A 17,521-nucleotide genomic window follows, 5' to 3' on the forward strand; every position below is an offset into this window, starting at 1 on the left:
GTAACAATACGGAAACGGAAGCAGACGTTCAAAAACAAACCTGCTGGTTAGCAGTTCACAGGAAAAATTAAAACCCTCTTCTTGTATATTGTAAATCATGGTGTCGTAGTGAAGGCTGGGGATTATTTTTGATCATGAACCTCAGAGGGCTTTTCCAGGATTTTAATCCCAGGTAAGTGGAAACTGAGTTACAGACTAAACTCCTGGTTCACATCCCAAACTGTGTGATGTAACATTGCGAGCATTTTGCTATAATTCAAACAAACAAAACGTTACCATAAAAGTTATGAAGTTGTTTATCCAGATGTAATTTTATAAGTGGATCAATCCTCCCTAGATGGCTGTGCTGCTGTAGAGGTACAGGGTTTGTCTTTGTTCACATACAACATAAATAATATGTTTTGCACTATACAGAACAGCAGGAAGTAATGTTATTAAAGCCTCCTCTCTTTGTAACGCACTGTATGTCTATTATAGAGAAATGTGAAATTTAGTTGTTTCTGTTGACACTGTAATTTCCTAATATTATTTCTACTGTAGTTGTTTGTAATGATGGTTCCATCCATCCATCCATCCATCCATCCATCTTCTACCACTTGTCCGGGTCATGGGGGTAGCAGCCTAAGCAGAGCAGCCCAGACCTCCTTCTCACCAGCCACCTCCACCAGCTCTTCCGGAGGAATACCGAGGCGTTCCCAGGCCAGCCGAGAGATGTAATCTCTCCAGCGTGTCCTGGGTCTGCTCTGGGGTCTCTTCCCGGTGGGGCATGCCCAGAAAACCTCCCTTGGGAGGCGTCCGGGGGCATCCTGACAAGGTGCCCGAACCACCTCAACTGACTCCTTTTGATGTGGAGAAGCAGCAGTTCTACTCCGAGTCTCTCCCGAGTGACCAAGCTTCTCACCCTGTCTCTAAGGGAGAGCCCAGCTACCCTGCTGAGAAAACTCATTTCTACCGCTTGTATCTGCGATCTCGTTCTTTCGGTCACTACCCATAGCTCGTGAGAGTAGGAACATAGATGGACCAGTAAATTAAGAGCTTTGCCTTTTGGCTCAGCTCTCTCTTTACCACCACAGACCGGTTTAGCGTCCGCATCACCGCTGATGCTGTCCCAATCCGTCTGTCCAAAACCACGAGATACTTAAACTCTTCCACTTTAGGTAGCAACTACCCCCTGACCCAGAGTAGGCACTCCACCCGTTTCCGGCTGAGCTCCATGGCCATGGACTTGGAGGTGCTGATCCTCATCCCAGCCGCTTCGCACTCGGCTGCAAACCGTCCCAGCGCATGCTGTAAGTCACAGATTGATGAAGCCAACATGACCACATTATCCGCAAAAAGCAGAGACGTGATCCTGCTGCCACCAAACTGGACACCGTCCACCCCTTGGCTGTGCCTAGAAATTCTGTCCATAAAAGTTATGAACAGAACCTGTGATAAAGGGCAGCCCTGGTTAACAGTTCACAGGAAAAATTTAAATCCCCTTCTTGTATATTGTAAATCATGGTGTCGTAGTGAAGGCTGGAGATTATTTTTGATCATGAACCTCAGAGGGCTTTTCCAGGATTCCAGGAAATGATGGTGCAGATTTTGTAATAATGTGGGAAGCCATGGCCTAATGATTAGCTTTGGGACCAAAAGGTCATTGGTTTGATTCCCTGGACCAGCAGGAATGACTGAAGTGCCCTTGAGCAAGGCACCTAACCCCTAACTGCTCCCCAGGCTGCTCTGGGTACGCTGTATGTCGCTCTGGATAAGAGCGTCTGCTAAATGCCTGGAATGTCATGTAATATTGATCTAAACATGTTACTTCTCTTGCAGCAAATTCCTCATCTATACCTCCCTTTTGCTGTTCTCCATCTTGCTGGCTCTGAAGCTGGATGGATTTATCCAGTGGAGTTACTGGGCAGTGTTCACACCCATCTGGCTCTGGAAGCTCATGGTTGTCATCGGAGCCTCCGTTGGGACTGGTGTGTGGGCAAGTAACCCGCGTTACAGGTGTGTTACAAACACAAGACTTGGGGCTGCTGTAAGCGGTTGTTATTATTATCAGTTATTGCAAATTGAAGCTCAGTACAATTTCACCCTTTCCTTCAATTCCACTCCATTCACCCAAACCTCCCTCTATAACCATTTTGCCCACACTGTCAGAAATAGGGGTACAGTAGGAGTCCATTTCTATCCCCCAAGGGCTCATTATTGGACTTCAGGGCCAAAAAGGTACACACATTTTCCCAAGCAGTATATAAAGGGTACAATTGAGTACCTTAGAGGGTGCTGCCCCAGTGACATACCCCTAAAGGTACAACCTCGATTCCAAAAAAGTTGGGACAAAGTACAAATTGTAAATAAAAACGGAATGCAATGATGTGGAAGTTTCAAAATTCCATATTTTATTCAGAATAGAACATAGATGACATATCAAATGTTTAAACGGAGAAAATGTATCATTTAAAGAGAAAAATTAGGTGATTTTAAATTTCATGACAACAACACATCTCAAAAAAGTTGGGACAAGGTCATGTTTACCACTGTGAGACATCCCCTTTTCTCTTTACAACAGTCTGTAAACGTCTGGGGACTGAGGAGACAAGTTGCTCAAGTTTAGGGATAGGAATGTTAACCCATTCTTGTCTAATGTAGGATTCTAGTTGCTCAACTGTCTTAGGTCTTTTTTGTCGTATCTTCCGTTTTATGATGCGCCAAATGTTTTCTATGGGTGAAAGATCTGGACTGCAGGCTGGCCAGTTCAGTACCCGGACCCTTCTTCTACGCAGCCATGATGCTGTAATTGATGCAGTATGTGGTTTGGCATTGCCATGTTGGAAAATGCAAGGTCTTCCCTGAAAGAGACGTCGTCTGGATGGGAGCATATGTTGCTCTAGAACCTGGATATACCTTTCAGCATTGATGGTGTCTTTCCAGATGTGTAAGCTGCCCATGTCACACGCACTAATGCAACCCCATACCATCAGAGATGCAGGCTTCTGAACTGAGCGCTGATAACAACTTGGGTCGTCCTTCTCCTCTTTGGTCCAAATGACACGGCGTCCCTGATTTCCATAAAGAACTTCAAATTTTGATTCGTCTGACCACAGAACAGTTTTCCACTTTGCCACAGTCCATTTTAAATGAGCCTTGGCCCAGAGAAGACGTCTGCACTTCTGGATCATGTTTAGATACGGCTTCTTCTTTGAACTATAGAGTTTTAGCTGGCAACGGCGGATGGCACGGTGAATTGTGTTCACAGATAATGTTCTCTGGAAATATTCCTGAGCCCATTTTGTGATTTCCAATACAGAAGCATGCCTGTATGTGATGCAGTGCCGTCTAAGGGCCCGAAGATCACGGCCACCCAGTATGGTTTTCCGGCCTTGACCCTTATGCACAGAGATTCTTCCAGATTCTCTGAATCTTTTGATGATATGCACTGTAGATGATGATATGTTCAAACTCTTTGCAATTTTACACTGTCGAACTCCTTTCTGATATTGCTCCACTATTTGTCGGCGCAGAATTAGGGGGATTGGTGATCCTCTTCCCATCTTTACTTCTGAGAGCCGCTGCCACTCCAAGATGCTCTTTTTATACCCAGTCATGTTAATGATCTATTGCCAATTGACCTAATGAGTTGCAATTTGGTCGTCCAGCTGTTCCTTTTTTGTACCTTTAACTTTTCCAGCCTCTTATTGCCCCTGTCCCAACTTTTTTGAGATGTGTTGCTGTCATGAAATTTCAAATGAGCCAATATTTGGCATGAAATTTCAAAATGTTTCACTTTCGACATTTGATATGTTGTCTATGTTCTGTTGTGAATACAATATCAGTTTTTGAGATTTGTAAATTATTGCATTCCGTTTTTATGTACAATTTGTACTTTGTCCCAACTTTTTTGGAATCGGGGTTGTACAATAATGTACTTTTGTTTTCTGAGTGTGTGTGGACATGCACATATTATACAGTGGAAAGGAAAGAAGGATGAGAAGAAGAGCAATGTTTTCACCTTCCATTCAGTGACTTTCAGTTTCCAGGCCCTTTATCTTGTTCTCTAATTTTCCTTCTGGCCTTCTCGCTCCATTCTATTAAGCTATCTGTAAGAGACTTTGTTAATTTTATATAAATAAATATGAGTCAGTCAACTTTATAGTCATTCTGTATATTGCACAACAGAAAGAGCCCTTCAGTACTATATTGCAGTTTTTTTTAAAGCATCTCTTTAAATGAGAGCTTGAAGGATGTAAAAACCATTGAGCTGAAGTGTTCTTTAAAACCCATACATAGAAACATATATTAAATTTTTTTTAATTTGATTTATTTGGCAATAAAAGTACATGTATATGAAATACATTAATAAAAACAATACATTGTCAACGATAACGCAAAAAAGCAATAAACTTATTTCCGTTGTGGTCCTCTGTAGAAAGTAATGAAGTGTGTATTCAGTTATAGTTTGTTTTTGTTTACAATTGCTTAAAATTTGATTAAGTTATAATAAATTCTTTTCTCTGTGTGTGTGTGCGTGCGTGCGCATGCGTGCTCGCACGTATACAGAGCCGAGGGTGAGACACATGTGGAATTCAAAGCCATGTTGATAGCAGTGACCATTCACATTCTGCTGCTGATGTTTGAAGTGCTGGTGTGTGACAGACTCGAGAGGGGCTCCTACATCTGGCTGCTCGTCTTCATGCCCCTCTTCTTTGCTTCACCTCTGTCAGTGGCTGCTTGTGTGTGGGGGTTCCGCCATGACCGCTCACTGGAGGTATGAAATTATCATGCACAATTAAAGTTGCCAATATGTACATTTTAATTAAGATGTCCACATCAGTCAATTAAGTTATTTTGTGAATTCTTACCTTTGTAACTTCATTGTGTGGGCGGCACGGTGGTGTAGTGGTTAGCGCTGTCGCCTCACAGCAAGAAGGTCTGGGTTCGAGCCCCGTGGCCGGCGAGGGCCTTTCTGTGCGGAGTTAGCATGTTCTCCCCGTGTCCGCGTGGGTTTCCTCCGGGTGCTTCGGTTTCCCCCACAGTCCAAAGACATGCAGGTTAGGTTAACTGGCGACTCTAAATTGAGCGTAGGTGTGAATGTGAGTGTGAATGGTTGTCTGTGTCTATGTGTCAGCCCTGTGATGACCTGGCGACTTGTCCAGGGTGTACCCCGCCTTTCGCCTGTAGTCAGCTGGGATAGGCTCCAGCTTGCCTGCGACCCTGTAGGACAAGATAAAGCAGCTAGAGATGATGAGATGAGAGAAAACATTACAGGGGAAAATAATGAATGATGGGACGTTGTATTTGCTTATTACCAAGAAACCTCAAAGCCATCAGTCCTGAAGACTTTCACATGTCAGGAAACTTTAGTTACAGCTTTATCTCTGACTGTTACAAAGCACTGATGCTGGCGACTCCTAAAAAATATTTATTTATTTATTTATTTATTTATTTAAATAACTATCATACCATGAGTATTTATGCTTCATATATATTATACATAACATTTTTTTTGTTTATTAATCTTAGATTTATGTTGATCATCTTCTATACAAATCCCTCAGAAATAGCTTTTGCTATATAAATAATAATAATTAGATTAAATAAAATAATTAGAACGAGTCCATTAACATAAGCCTGTGATTTGTCTTGCACCTGATACTAGTGTCAAAGCTCCTGTTGTAGAAAATTAATCAACTACTTAAAATTAATAATTCAACATCACTGTGGAAATAAATGTATATATTACACAGACACAAGTGTTTTACTGGGAAATACGCCACTCGTATTTCTCAAACGAGCTCCATCCGGGAAATGGAGGACCAAAACGGTGACACACATCTTGATCTGTCACTCATGAGGAAATCGATGAAGTGTTTTGATAAATTTGGGTACTTTTTTTGTTTATGAATGTGTCTACATAATAAAATCACACGTTTGCTTGGAGATATGATGTTTATCTTCTCGTGTTGAAAAACTCGCATTTTTCATACAAAGTACATCGCGGATCTGAGTGGCATACTTCCTGATTTTCCGATATTTCACTCCTATAATGTCACTCCCAGTGTTTTCCTACTGATTAGACACCCGTTGTCAGAATGGTGAACCGGTTCAAAATTAAAATTCTTTTTGATTAACTTGCATATTTTTTGTGGATGTGTCCATATAATATAAAGAACATTACACGGTGGTGCGGTTTATCTTCTCGTGTTGAAAATTTTTTCACTCGTTTGGTTTGCTCACTCGTGATCTATACATTCACCACTCGAAGGTAAACTTCATATCTTTGCGCCATTCTGTAACATGCTCTATATATTCATGTACGTATGTTACTTTTCTTCATGACCCTGTTTATTTGTTGAGTGCACTGACAGTTTCTTGTGGCTGGTGCATTTTAAGTAGAATTAAGTAAAAGTGAACTGACTCACATGTCCGTCTTCACATTTTTCTTTTCTCAGTTGGAGATAATGTGCTCAGTCAACATTCTCCAGTTTATTTTCATTGCTTTACGACTAGACAAAATCATCACCTGGGACTGGTTGGTAAGACATACACGCACTGAATCATTAAAAACAGATTTTTGACAAATTGGGGAAACAAAGATAATGATGAAGAAACTACTAAAAATGGGACCCTTTCTACACCTTTATCCTGATTTGAAAAAAGTCAGATTTATAAATGTCCATGAATTTGCATTGTCATATTCTGAGTGATTTTATATTATAGCAGGTAAACTTAACAATATGCACCGCAACAACTATGATTTTGTTGATGAAACATTTAATAGCAGGGATGAGAGTTTTCCGCTTTTCGGCAGATTTCCGCTTTTTCTGAGTAAAAATCGACCTTTTTATATTATGCCAAATCTGTTGAGATTTTTTTTTTTCATTTATTGAGGGGGGTTGGGGTATGTTCCTTCGTGATACTCAAGCGTAATTCATTCCTACGACGATGTTACATGTTTACATTTTCGTCATCTTTAGTCTCGCTAAGTCTCGTGGTAGAATACGTGTTATCTACAATGTAATTGGCCGAAACATCGATGGCAAGAGCATGATGGCCAATCATAACAGTTCTTACAAAAGTACCCACATCCGTTCTATTTTATCGAAACTTGCAACTTGCCCATGTTCATCGTCGCTGCTCTTCAAAAATACGTTTCTCTTTCATATCGGCTTTTTTTTTTTTAAGTTTATCCCATAAACTTAGCATTCGTTTGATTTAATACATTGAACATGTATATGACAGTCAGTAAATCTGAATTAATGCTGACAGTTTTGAAAACTTAAATATTTCAAAAGACTTTTTGAAGAAATCATATGCAACTAATGAGGACATGGGGAGAGTCACCCTAAGAAATTTTATTTAATCAGGGATGTGATTTTTCCGCGAATTCGCGGAATTCCGCTTTTTTCACCTCAAAACTTGAAGAAAAATTTTTTTTCCGATTTTTCCCTCATCCACATTCGTATCCTATTCGTTCCGACTTTGTTTGAAAGATGGTAGCCTCGGATTTGCATCTTTACGCCTCGATCACGGAGGCTGCCATCTTTCAACTCTTTGTTTGAAGCGAGCTTACGTACAGCTATCTAACAAGCGCGTTCATTGGTTGTTACAAAGCGATGAGCCAATCACGTACCTCGTTTCATCTCAATGACATAATTGCGTAAATGACGTAATTACGTCAATGAGATGAAATGAGGTACGTGATTGGCTCATCGCTCTGTAACAACCAATGAACGCGCTTGTTAGATAGCTGTACGTAAGCTCGCTTCAAACAAAGAGTTGAAAGATGGCAGCCTCCGTGATCGAGCGTAAAGATGCAAATCGAGTTAAAGAAATCGACAGAATAGTGAGAAAAAAGTTCCACTGGGAATGGTTGGAGAAAAACCGCGGCTCGCCTCGGGGCGAATTACGTCACAAGGCGCGGGGCTAGCGGGCCCTGCTCGCGCTGGTTCTTTGGGGTGTGTGTGTGAGTGAGTGTGTGTGTGAGAGTGAGTGAGAGAGAGAGAGAGTGTGTGTGTGTGTGTGTGAGTGAGAGAGTGTGTGAGTGAGTGTGTGTGTGTGAGAGTGAGCGAGAGTGTGTGTGTTAGAGTTGCATGTTGACCGTTAAATTGGCTTGAATTTGTTAATCATGACAAGTTTTTTCTTGTGTGTTTGCTTGCCATTTTAGTACAATTTTTAAGTCAGAAAACCCCAGAACCCCGGAGCTTCGGGGGGCTTCCCCCCTTGTCCCCCCACCAGGCCGCTGCCCTGGACCAGCTGGGGGCCTGCGGCCCCCAGACCCCCGGCTAAAATTTTCAGATAATTTCACCAGCCCCAAATCACATCCCTGTTTAATATATTAACATTTTGATAATTAATAGAACTTAAGTTCAGTGTGAATTTAGTTTGTCATTTTTGTTGATCATGAATTATAACCATACCCTTGAATGTAGAATGTGATTTTATTTTGAATTCAAACAATACTCCTATTGATTTGAAACCTATTTTCATGTAAATTTATAAAAAAGACAACAGATTTTTTTTTTAATCTACCACAGCTCAGATTGCAGGAAAAGTGGTTTGTAAGGCCTTATTTTTCAAAATTTTCCTGGGGGGGGCATCCCTCCCAGACCCACCCCCCCACCCCCGTTGGCTTCGTTTTCTGCTTTTTTTGATGACCACCCACTCTCATCCCTGTAATAGTTATTCCACGAAATCGAGTCGTAGATGAGCTGATAGCTGATGAGGTGTATAGCACAGAGTTGGCTATAAGCCATGTACATATATATAATGTATATATGTATGTTCTTACCATCAAATTATCTAATTCCATATTTTGTTTGTTTGTTTGTTTGTTTGGGTTTTTTTGGTTTTGTTTTCGAGTAGTTTTTATATCGTCCTCAGTTGGTTCAGCAACAGGCCGCCATTTTGTTTTACTCTACTCACAGTATATGAGCTGATAGCCTAGTAGTAGAGTAGCCAATCAAGTAGTGTGATTGCTCATATCCAGTGAATGTGGATAGAATAATTGCTTAGTAAGCAGATGTAGTGGCTATAAGTTTTCAGGCACCTGTAATTGTCTAATAATTTGCATATTGAAAAGCCATAGAGCTTATTTTGTGATATCAGTAACTGACCTCATACATACCACGAATTAATTTAGTGAAAACATTTCCTTGAATTTAAGAAAACCTGAAGCGCTCCACGTGAAAAGTGGAGTACTCTGTTCAAATGTTAATTTTATTATAAAACGAATGACATTTTATGAAAACCACAAACAGAAATTTGTAAGAGGCATCATTCTTGTTCTTTTTTTTTTCTGATTACATTTCTCTTGTCAGAATTGTGAAGCTCATATGGCGATGAACTATTGAAAAGTATTTCTATTGTCTTCTGTGTAGGTGGTGTGTGTGCCACTGTGGATCCTCATGTCTTTCCTGTGTCTGGTCGTGCTCTACTATATAATCTGGTCCATGCTCTTCCTGCGCTCTGTGGACATCATCGCCGAGCAGCGTCGCACTTACATCACCATGGCTGTGAGCTGGATAACTATTGTGGTGCCACTCCTGATCTTTGAGGTGCCTTATATTCTGCAGACTCTATAAATTGTGCAGGTTAAAGCAGTACTAGCATGATTGTCCATTGAGGCCTTCATTATAAAACTAACCTGGGTTTGTTCTCTCCTTCAGATCTTGCTGGTTCATAAACTGGATGGACATAACAAATTGAGTTATGTGTCTCTCTTTGTGCCTTTATGGGTCTCGTTGGTCACTCTCACAGCCAGCACCTTTGGGCAGAAAGGCGGGAATCACTGTGAGTAATTACTGTCTTAAGCGATTGTATTATAATGCTTTTCCACCGAACCATGTGACGTAGCACTCCAGCTAACCTGAATCCAGGATTATCCATATCCTGGTCAAGTCTGTATCATTTCTTTCATCCCATAATACAAGTCACGAGTGTTGGAGATGGTGGTGGTAACTACTGATAAACTAGTACTGTATTGGCCCTTTTCCACTACCCTTTTTCAGCTCACTTCAGCTCACTTCAGCCCGACACGGCTCGCGTTTCGACTACCAAAAAACAGCACAACTCGGCTCGCTTCAGCCCTGCTTAGCCCCTAAAACTCGCACGGTTTTGGAGTGGGGCTGAAGCGAGCCAAACCGTGCCGAGTGAGGCTGGGGGCGTGAGCAGACACTCCCCTGTGCACTGATTGGTGAGGAGGAGTGTCCTCACATGCCCACACACGCCCCGCGAGCACGCTGGGATCTGTAAACACCGCAAACCCGGAAGAAGGAGAATTACGAGAATTATGAAGCCTTATGCGCCTCGCCTCATCTATACGCTCTTGCCAGTATCTGTTGGCGTTGTCGGTGACAACAAGCCACAGCACCAAGACCAGCAACACTAACGACTCCATGTCCTCCATGTTTATTGTTTACTATCCGGGTCATGAGACTACCGCTTAAAAGCTCACTGATGTCACTGTTTGCACTGCTTAACGACATCACGTGACGTCCACCCACTTTCGCTAACTCCACCCAATGTGTCCACCCACTTCCAGCCAGCACGGTTCAGCGCGGTTGTAGTCGAAATGCAACTCCAACAGCCCCGCTCAGCTCGACTCAGCACGGCACGGCTCAGCCCGACTCAGCCGCGTTTGTAGTGGAAAAGCGGCATATGTGGCTTCTGGATTCTGTTTTTGAATCTACTGTGCATGGAGGATGTACAACTCCATTATGTTTGTCCAAGTAAAATAAAAAAAGTTGTCATTTGTATTTGTAATTCAGCCTAACTTCAAGATGGCAGAATTTTTTTTTTAAAAAAGCTCATCTGGCCATAAGGCCCATGAGCTGTTGCCATGGCATGTCGTCCGTTGTCCACAGTTCAGTTAAATCGTATCTCCTCTGTCAGTTCTCCACGGATTTCCGTTCCAATTGTTTTATTTGAAGGAACTCATCACTCCGCACAAAACTTGGTGGTTGTTTTGTCAAATTTTTTTGCTAACGAGTTAGTAATTAGGCCATATTAACAAATTTTCCAGGCCTCTCATTAGAATTGTATCTCGTCTCTCATTTATCATGTGATTTCAGTTCTGATTGATGTTTTGGGTAGATCTTCCCTTGAGGAACAAAACTTGGTCATTTGTTTGTTTACAACAGGAAAATCAACAATTTGTTGACAACTTTTTGTTTATTTTCAGCTCAATCGTGTCTCCTCCCTCTGTTCTCAATGGATTTCAGTTCTGATTTGTTTTATTTGAAAGAACTAGACCTTCTGTACAACTTAGTCATTGTATTGTCATCGTTTTGTTTTTTTTCTAACAAATTAGTAATTGAGTTGACTTAACACATTTTCTTCTGACTAGAATTGTACCTCCTCTCTCATCATGCGAATTTAGTTCTGATTGATGTTTTGGGTAGATCTTTCCTCGGAGAACAAAATTTAGTCCTTTTGTTGATTTTCCTGTTGTAAACAGTTTGTCGTGGAGGTTGGTCCTCGCTCATGTTGTCACATTTCAGTTCTCTTTGATGTTTTGGTTGTTTTGATGGCAGGCTAGATGAACTACTACGCCACTGACGTTCTGGTATTAACACCATGTCTCAATTTGTGTACTTCCATGTAGTACACTGTGCACACTATGTAGTTACTTGTGTAGTGCATGAATTTTGACAGGCTAGTGTTGTCTCAAATCGAACACGGCAAGTTGTGCATGTAACGGAAATGACGATCGCAATGTTTGACCACAGGTTGTCGCATAACCCACCAAAAAATATCTGCCGGCTTTTTTGCTCACCTCTTAAAAATGAGCGTGTTTTTAATGTTCCTTGCATATGTGCAAAGAGATTTCACGCAACATGGAAATTATGTTGGCATCAACAACGTGCCCTTCTCCGACTGGCTGAAAATAGGTCGGTGGTCCCTCCCCTTCTGTTACATAGCCAAGATGGTGACTACTGAGGTTGAAAACTGTGCAGTAGAGCTGTGCAATATATCGTATTTTTATCACGATATCGATATTGGTGTCAAACGATATCAAAATTCATAATATCGATATGAAACGATTTTTTGTCATTTGTAAGGTAAAACAACCCTTCTGTCCCCTAAGGCACACCGTAGCCTTGTATACGTCATCCATTCTACTCCCGCGATATCTCCGCAACAGTAAAAAATCAGTTCTTCTGTTTTCATACGTGTCGGGTGATTTGATATATTGATTTCTTAATATGTTGTTTGATTTGCTTGCTAATAGTTATAATAATACAATTAACATATATTTACGTCATATTTTTGGATGTGGGACTGGGTAATGTAAAAATGGCATCTACGGAAGAAAACAAGCACAACAATATTAGCACATATCCAGCTTGCTAGCCGTGTTAGATGTGTTAAACCGTGTGGATTTAAGTGGAATAATTGCGAGTCGTCCTGTGGTCAAGGCAGCGTTTTAAGGTAAGGCAATTTGGTTATTAATGTTGCCCGCCGCGGTATGTTTACTTGGGTTCATTTGATTTTGACTTGTGCATCTGCAGCTAGCATCATGCTTTGAAGTAGGTTCTGCTAAGGACGGGTTTATTGCGCTATGTAGACGGACTCAGATGTAATTACATTGTTTTTAAAATTCCGTGTGCTTAAAACGGTGTCCCCCAGCTAATCATGTAGCCCTAATCATGTGTTGCTTTTACTTTTCTTAATGGCGAGTGAAATATCTCTGCAAATGGTGTTTCAATGCTGACATGCCAAAAAGATAGCGGAGTCCACATTTGGAAGATGAAGGAAGAGAAGCCTGATGCTTGAAAATAGATCGCTTAATCCACAACGCATATCTGTATTTGAGACATAACCTGCAACTAGTGGGGATGTTTTGGAATGACTGTGCGTAGGGTGCTTTTGGCCACAGAACACTAACCCACAGTAGTAGGAGGACTACTGGGTTCGTGGATTTTGTCTGTTGACTGAGCGACGCATGGTGTTTGCCTCGTGCCATTTCACGTAGCATCTAGCCGCAGTGCCACCTACACTTTCAGGGAATGTTTACATGCCGCTGAGCTATTTTCATGTATGTTAATTCTTAAGGACTTGTCTCTATATTGTGTGTGTTCACACACGGACTGGCCATCGGGAGTAGCGGGAGTTTTCCCGGTGTGCCGGCGGAGAAAAAAACAAAACAGTTGCGCGCTGGCCTTTAATATGATAAGCAATGTTAACAGTTTCTTAAAGAAACTGTTAACATTGCTTATCATATTAAAGGCCAGCGCGCAACTGTTTTGTTTTGGGTTTTTTTCTCCGCCGGCCCACACTGAACCACCGGGAAAACTCCCGCTACTCCCAATGGCCAGTCCGTGTGTGTGCGTGTTTAATGTTGGTGTCTTAACAACACACAAGCTTACGTTGTAGTGTGTGTGAGAGAGAGATTTTATCCTTGGCTGGCTACGAGCCAGTGTGGACGTTACGCAGTAATCACTGGTAATACCAGCGCTGGCTCCATCCTCTGTGATCGGAAATGTTGAGTGAGGAGAACGTGAGCCTTGTGCAGGCTATAGGACCTATGCAAAGTACGCGCTTGCACAGTAAATAGTTTAAGTAAAAGGCGTTTCAGGGTACAACGGGAAGGGTTGACAGGTAGCCTATGAGGCCTGTACTATAAAAATGTGGCCCGGTGCCTCGGGTGTTGATGATCGGGGCTTTAAAAAAAAAGGTGTATAAATATCGTTTTAAAAATCGCGATATCGATATTTACTGAAAAAATCGTGATATTGATTTTTTCCAATATCGAGCAGCCCTACTGTGCAGCATTGCACTCTCAACATTTTGACCCCCCCCCGAGAGGGATGAGGGGTATAGATGGCATAGATTCCACAAGACACTGGAAACATTCCTTTGAGATTCTGGACCATGTTGACATGATTGCATCACACAATTCCTACAGATTTTTCATTTTCATGCTGTGTAAAGGTGTTCTATTGGACTCAGATCTGGTGACAGGAAAGGCCACTGAAGAGCATTGTCATATTCATGAAACCAGTTTGAGATGAATTTTGCTTTGTGACATGCTGCATTATCATGCTGGAAGCTTCCATTAGAAGTTGAGTAAATTGCAGCCACGAAGGGATGCACATGATCAGCAGCAATACTCAAATCAGCTGTGGCATTCAAGTGATGGTGGATTAGTATTAATGAGTCCAAAGTGGGCCAAGAAAAACATTCCCCACACCATTACACCACCTCCACCAGCCTGGACTGTTGACACAAGGCAAATTGGGTCCATGGATTCATGCTGCAGGCACCAGGTTCTGATCCTGCCATCAGTGAGCCTCAGTAGAAATCAAGATTCATCAGCCCATGCTATGTTTTTCCAGTCTTCAGCTGTCCAGTTTTGGTGATCCTGTACCCACTGCAGCCTCAGCTTTCTGTTCTTGGAGCCTGACCTGGTCGTCTGCCGTTGTCGCTCATCTGCCTCAAGGTTTTATGTGTTGTGTATTCTGGGATGCTTTTCTGTTCATCACAAATGTACAGAGTGGTTATGTGAGTTACTGTAGGCTTTCTGTCAGCTCAAACCAGTCTGGCCATTCTCCATTTACCGCTCTTATCAACAAGGCGTTGATCCCCCCCGCACCATTTTGAGTAAACGCAAGAGACCGTTGTGTGTGTGTGTGTGTGTGTGTGTGTGTGTGAAAATCCCAGGAGCTCAGTAGTGATGGAATTGCTTAAACCATCCTGTCTGGCCAGCAATCATGCTACGGTCAAAATCACAGATCACATTTTCCCCCATTCTGGTGGTTGATGTGAACATTACCTGAAGCTGCTGGCCTGAATCTGCATGATTTTATGCATTGCACTGCTACCACATGATTGGCTGGTTAGATCACTGCATGAATGAGTAGATGTACAGGTGCTAATAATAGAGTGCAAATAAGTTAGCAAGTGAGCCGAGTCTTATGGTCTGCTGGAAAAGTGCTCTAAGTGGTATTTAGGCTGAGTAATGTTTTGTTGTTTTTTGTTGCCATTCTGATCACAAGATCGATGCTATGAATATGAAAACACTGCACTGAATTTCTCAGCTCTAACTCCTTTGTACATGGTTACACAGGGTGGTTTGGCATCCGCAAAGACTTCTGCCATTTCCTTCTGGAGCTCTTCCCTCTTCTGCGAGAGTACGGCAACATCTCCTACAGCCTGCAGCATGATGACTCCGACACCCTCGAGGAGACGCGTACTGCCCCAGAACCTTTGAAAGTTGCCCCTATGTTCTTCCACAAAGGAGTAGAGATCATGCCATTCCCTGGGAAATACTTTGACCCTCCCCCTAAACTGTCTATAGACATACCTGACTGAAGGTAACTACAATTTTCTTCAAGAACTGTACAGACGTTCCAGGAGGAGGCCGGGAACCAGCACTTGCTTTGTTACATGTTTTTTTTTAAACTATTATAATTCAGGTATACTTGATGATATATCAAGGATAAAATGGGAAATTATAAAGAGCTGGTATCAGTATTGGAGCCATCGATCTGAAGATAGCAATTCAACTGTGTAATGTGGAATTTTAGACTACCTTATAGTCAATTATAATATTCCATAAACACTTTCTTTTGTCGAAAAGAAAATTCAGTCAATTATAAAGTCTAAAACTGCTAAATCCAGCTCCCAAGTCTACTTTCAGCACAGGTCTGCTGATTGAGAGCCTAAAACTTGTATCATTTTTGTCTGTCTTCATTCAGTGACATTTCTGTGTTCAGCATATATATATTTTTTTTAAGAAATGTTTGAGACTTTATGCACTGAACTTCGTTTCCTTTACAATTACAATGGATGTATTGTGAGATCTGGGATTTACACACCTACTGCTGTTCCCTGACTAGTGAGAATTTGTTTATACAGTACTGTACAAACGTCTGAGGAACCCTTTTTTTTCTTTATACAAACGAGTCCAAACATTCATTTTCCAGCACAAAATTAAATGTTACAGGAAAAAGAAGTTTGTATCTGAGCAGCATATTACATAAGAGACGACTTTTCAGATTAAAAAAGAAAACATAATGAAGGCTACTGGGTTTTGGTGCAAAATGAAGAAGGGAGTGTGAGAGTCAAAGTGTCCAGAAGAACTGTGGCTGCTTCTGCAAGATGCTCAGTAAAACCTACAGCTCATTTCCTTATAAATCTGCACTCATTGTACCGGAGACTTTTTTTTTTAAAGCAAAGGGTCGTCTCACACCAAAATACTGACTTTCATTTATTATGGCTTACTGCTGTTTTTTTTTTTTTTTTTTTTTTTTTAATATTGAAACATTTTTAATTATTTTTCAGCCATTTTTGATCTACAGCATTTCCCAAGACTTTTGTACAGTACTGGAAAAAAATCAAGTCCCCCCCCCACGTTTTTGAGGTAACCAAAGCTGGCTATGATGTTAAAAGTTTAGTTTGAGACAAACGAGCAGTATTTCATGAAGCTCTACATTTATAAAAACAATTAATGCAACAGCTATGAAAGAGTCTGATATCTCTGATTGATATGAGTACTTGCTTTCATTTGTCTTGAGCATATGTACAGCACCTCCGGGAAGTCTCCCCTTTAGTCAAGCTATTTTTCAGCACTGGTTGATGGGTGAATTTAAAGAAAAAAATCAAACTCCACAAACTACAGGAAGTACAAGACGGATGGTCTGAGTCTCGTCCTAACCATGCTACTGTCTTTTGACTGGACCAACGCTGAATCTGTTCTTTTAGGACTAAGAAACATTAAACATTTTTAATTACCATTCATTATTTAGGTTTTCAGCAGTAAACTAACCAATTAAGAGAGAGATGTTTGTTTGGGTGATGTAAGGAGCTATGCATGTGCATTTTAACACTGATATATGTAATTGTACAGTATGTGATTTCTTTAATAAATATTCTTCTTTTGAGAGTAAGATTTTATTTCTTTACGATTCTTGACTTGTCTGTGTTCAGAAATGATTGGGCTCTAACTGCAAAAGCAGTTTTGATTTTAAAATGTCTCTGAACAGTTCAAAACAGGCCCAAACCCTGATACTACTACACCATGTTTCACAGATGGGATCAGGTTCTTATGCTGGAATGCAGTGTTTTCCTTTCTCCAAACATAACGCTTCTCATTTAAACCAAAAAGTTCTATTTTGGTCCTCCATACATAAAACATTTTTCCAATAGCCTTCTGGCTTGTCCACATGATCTTTAGCAAACTGCAGACGAGCAGCAGTGTTCTTTTTGGAGAGCAGTGGCTTTCTCCTTGCAACCCTGCCATGCACACCACTGTTGTTCAGTGTTCTCTTGATGATGGATTCATGAACATTAGCCAATGTGAGAGAGGCCTTCAGTTGCTTAGAGGTTACCCTGAGGTCCTTTTTGACCTCGCTGACTATTACACGCCTTGCTCTTGGAGTGATCTTTGTTGGTTGACCACTCCTGGGGAGGGTAACAACGGCCTTGAATTTCATCCATTTGTACACAATCTGTCTGACTGTGGATTGGTGGAGTCCAAACTCTTTAGAGATGGTTTTGTAACCTTTTCCAGCCTGATGAGCATCAACAA

The 17,521-nt window shown here is 41.4% G+C and overlaps 1 protein-coding gene across 1 annotated transcript; it reads left to right on the plus strand.

Annotated features, from left to right (window-relative positions):
- The first annotated feature begins 9 nt into the window (after positions 1-9).
- On the plus strand, positions 10-16,880 carry LOC132888324 (transmembrane protein 185A-like). The gene is made up of 7 exons (XM_060924407.1): positions 10-172; positions 1,819-1,995; positions 4,549-4,756; positions 6,441-6,524; positions 9,369-9,545; positions 9,657-9,780; positions 15,059-16,880. The coding sequence occupies exons 1-7, from the start codon at positions 135-137 to the stop codon at positions 15,301-15,303; spliced, it is 1,053 nt and encodes a 350-aa protein (XP_060780390.1). The 5' UTR covers positions 10-134; the 3' UTR covers positions 15,304-16,880.
- Positions 16,881-17,521: the final 641 nt, after the last annotated feature.

The sequence above is a fragment of the Neoarius graeffei genome, chromosome 1 (genome assembly GCF_027579695.1).
Source record: "Neoarius graeffei isolate fNeoGra1 chromosome 1, fNeoGra1.pri, whole genome shotgun sequence".
Classification (NCBI taxonomy): domain Eukaryota; kingdom Metazoa; phylum Chordata; class Actinopteri; order Siluriformes; family Ariidae; genus Neoarius; species Neoarius graeffei.

Excerpts from the sequence above, each read along its gene's own strand:
- LOC132888324 (XM_060924407.1), top strand. The coding sequence starts at position 135 with ATGAACCTCAGAGGGCTTTTCCAGGATTTTAATCCCAG. Across the intron at positions 4,757-6,440 it reads GCCATGACCGCTCACTGGAG|TTGGAGATAATGTGCTCAGT; the intron begins GTATGAAATTAT and ends TTCTTTTCTCAG. Across the intron at positions 9,781-15,058 it reads GCAGAAAGGCGGGAATCACT|GGTGGTTTGGCATCCGCAAA; the intron begins GTGAGTAATTAC and ends ATGGTTACACAG.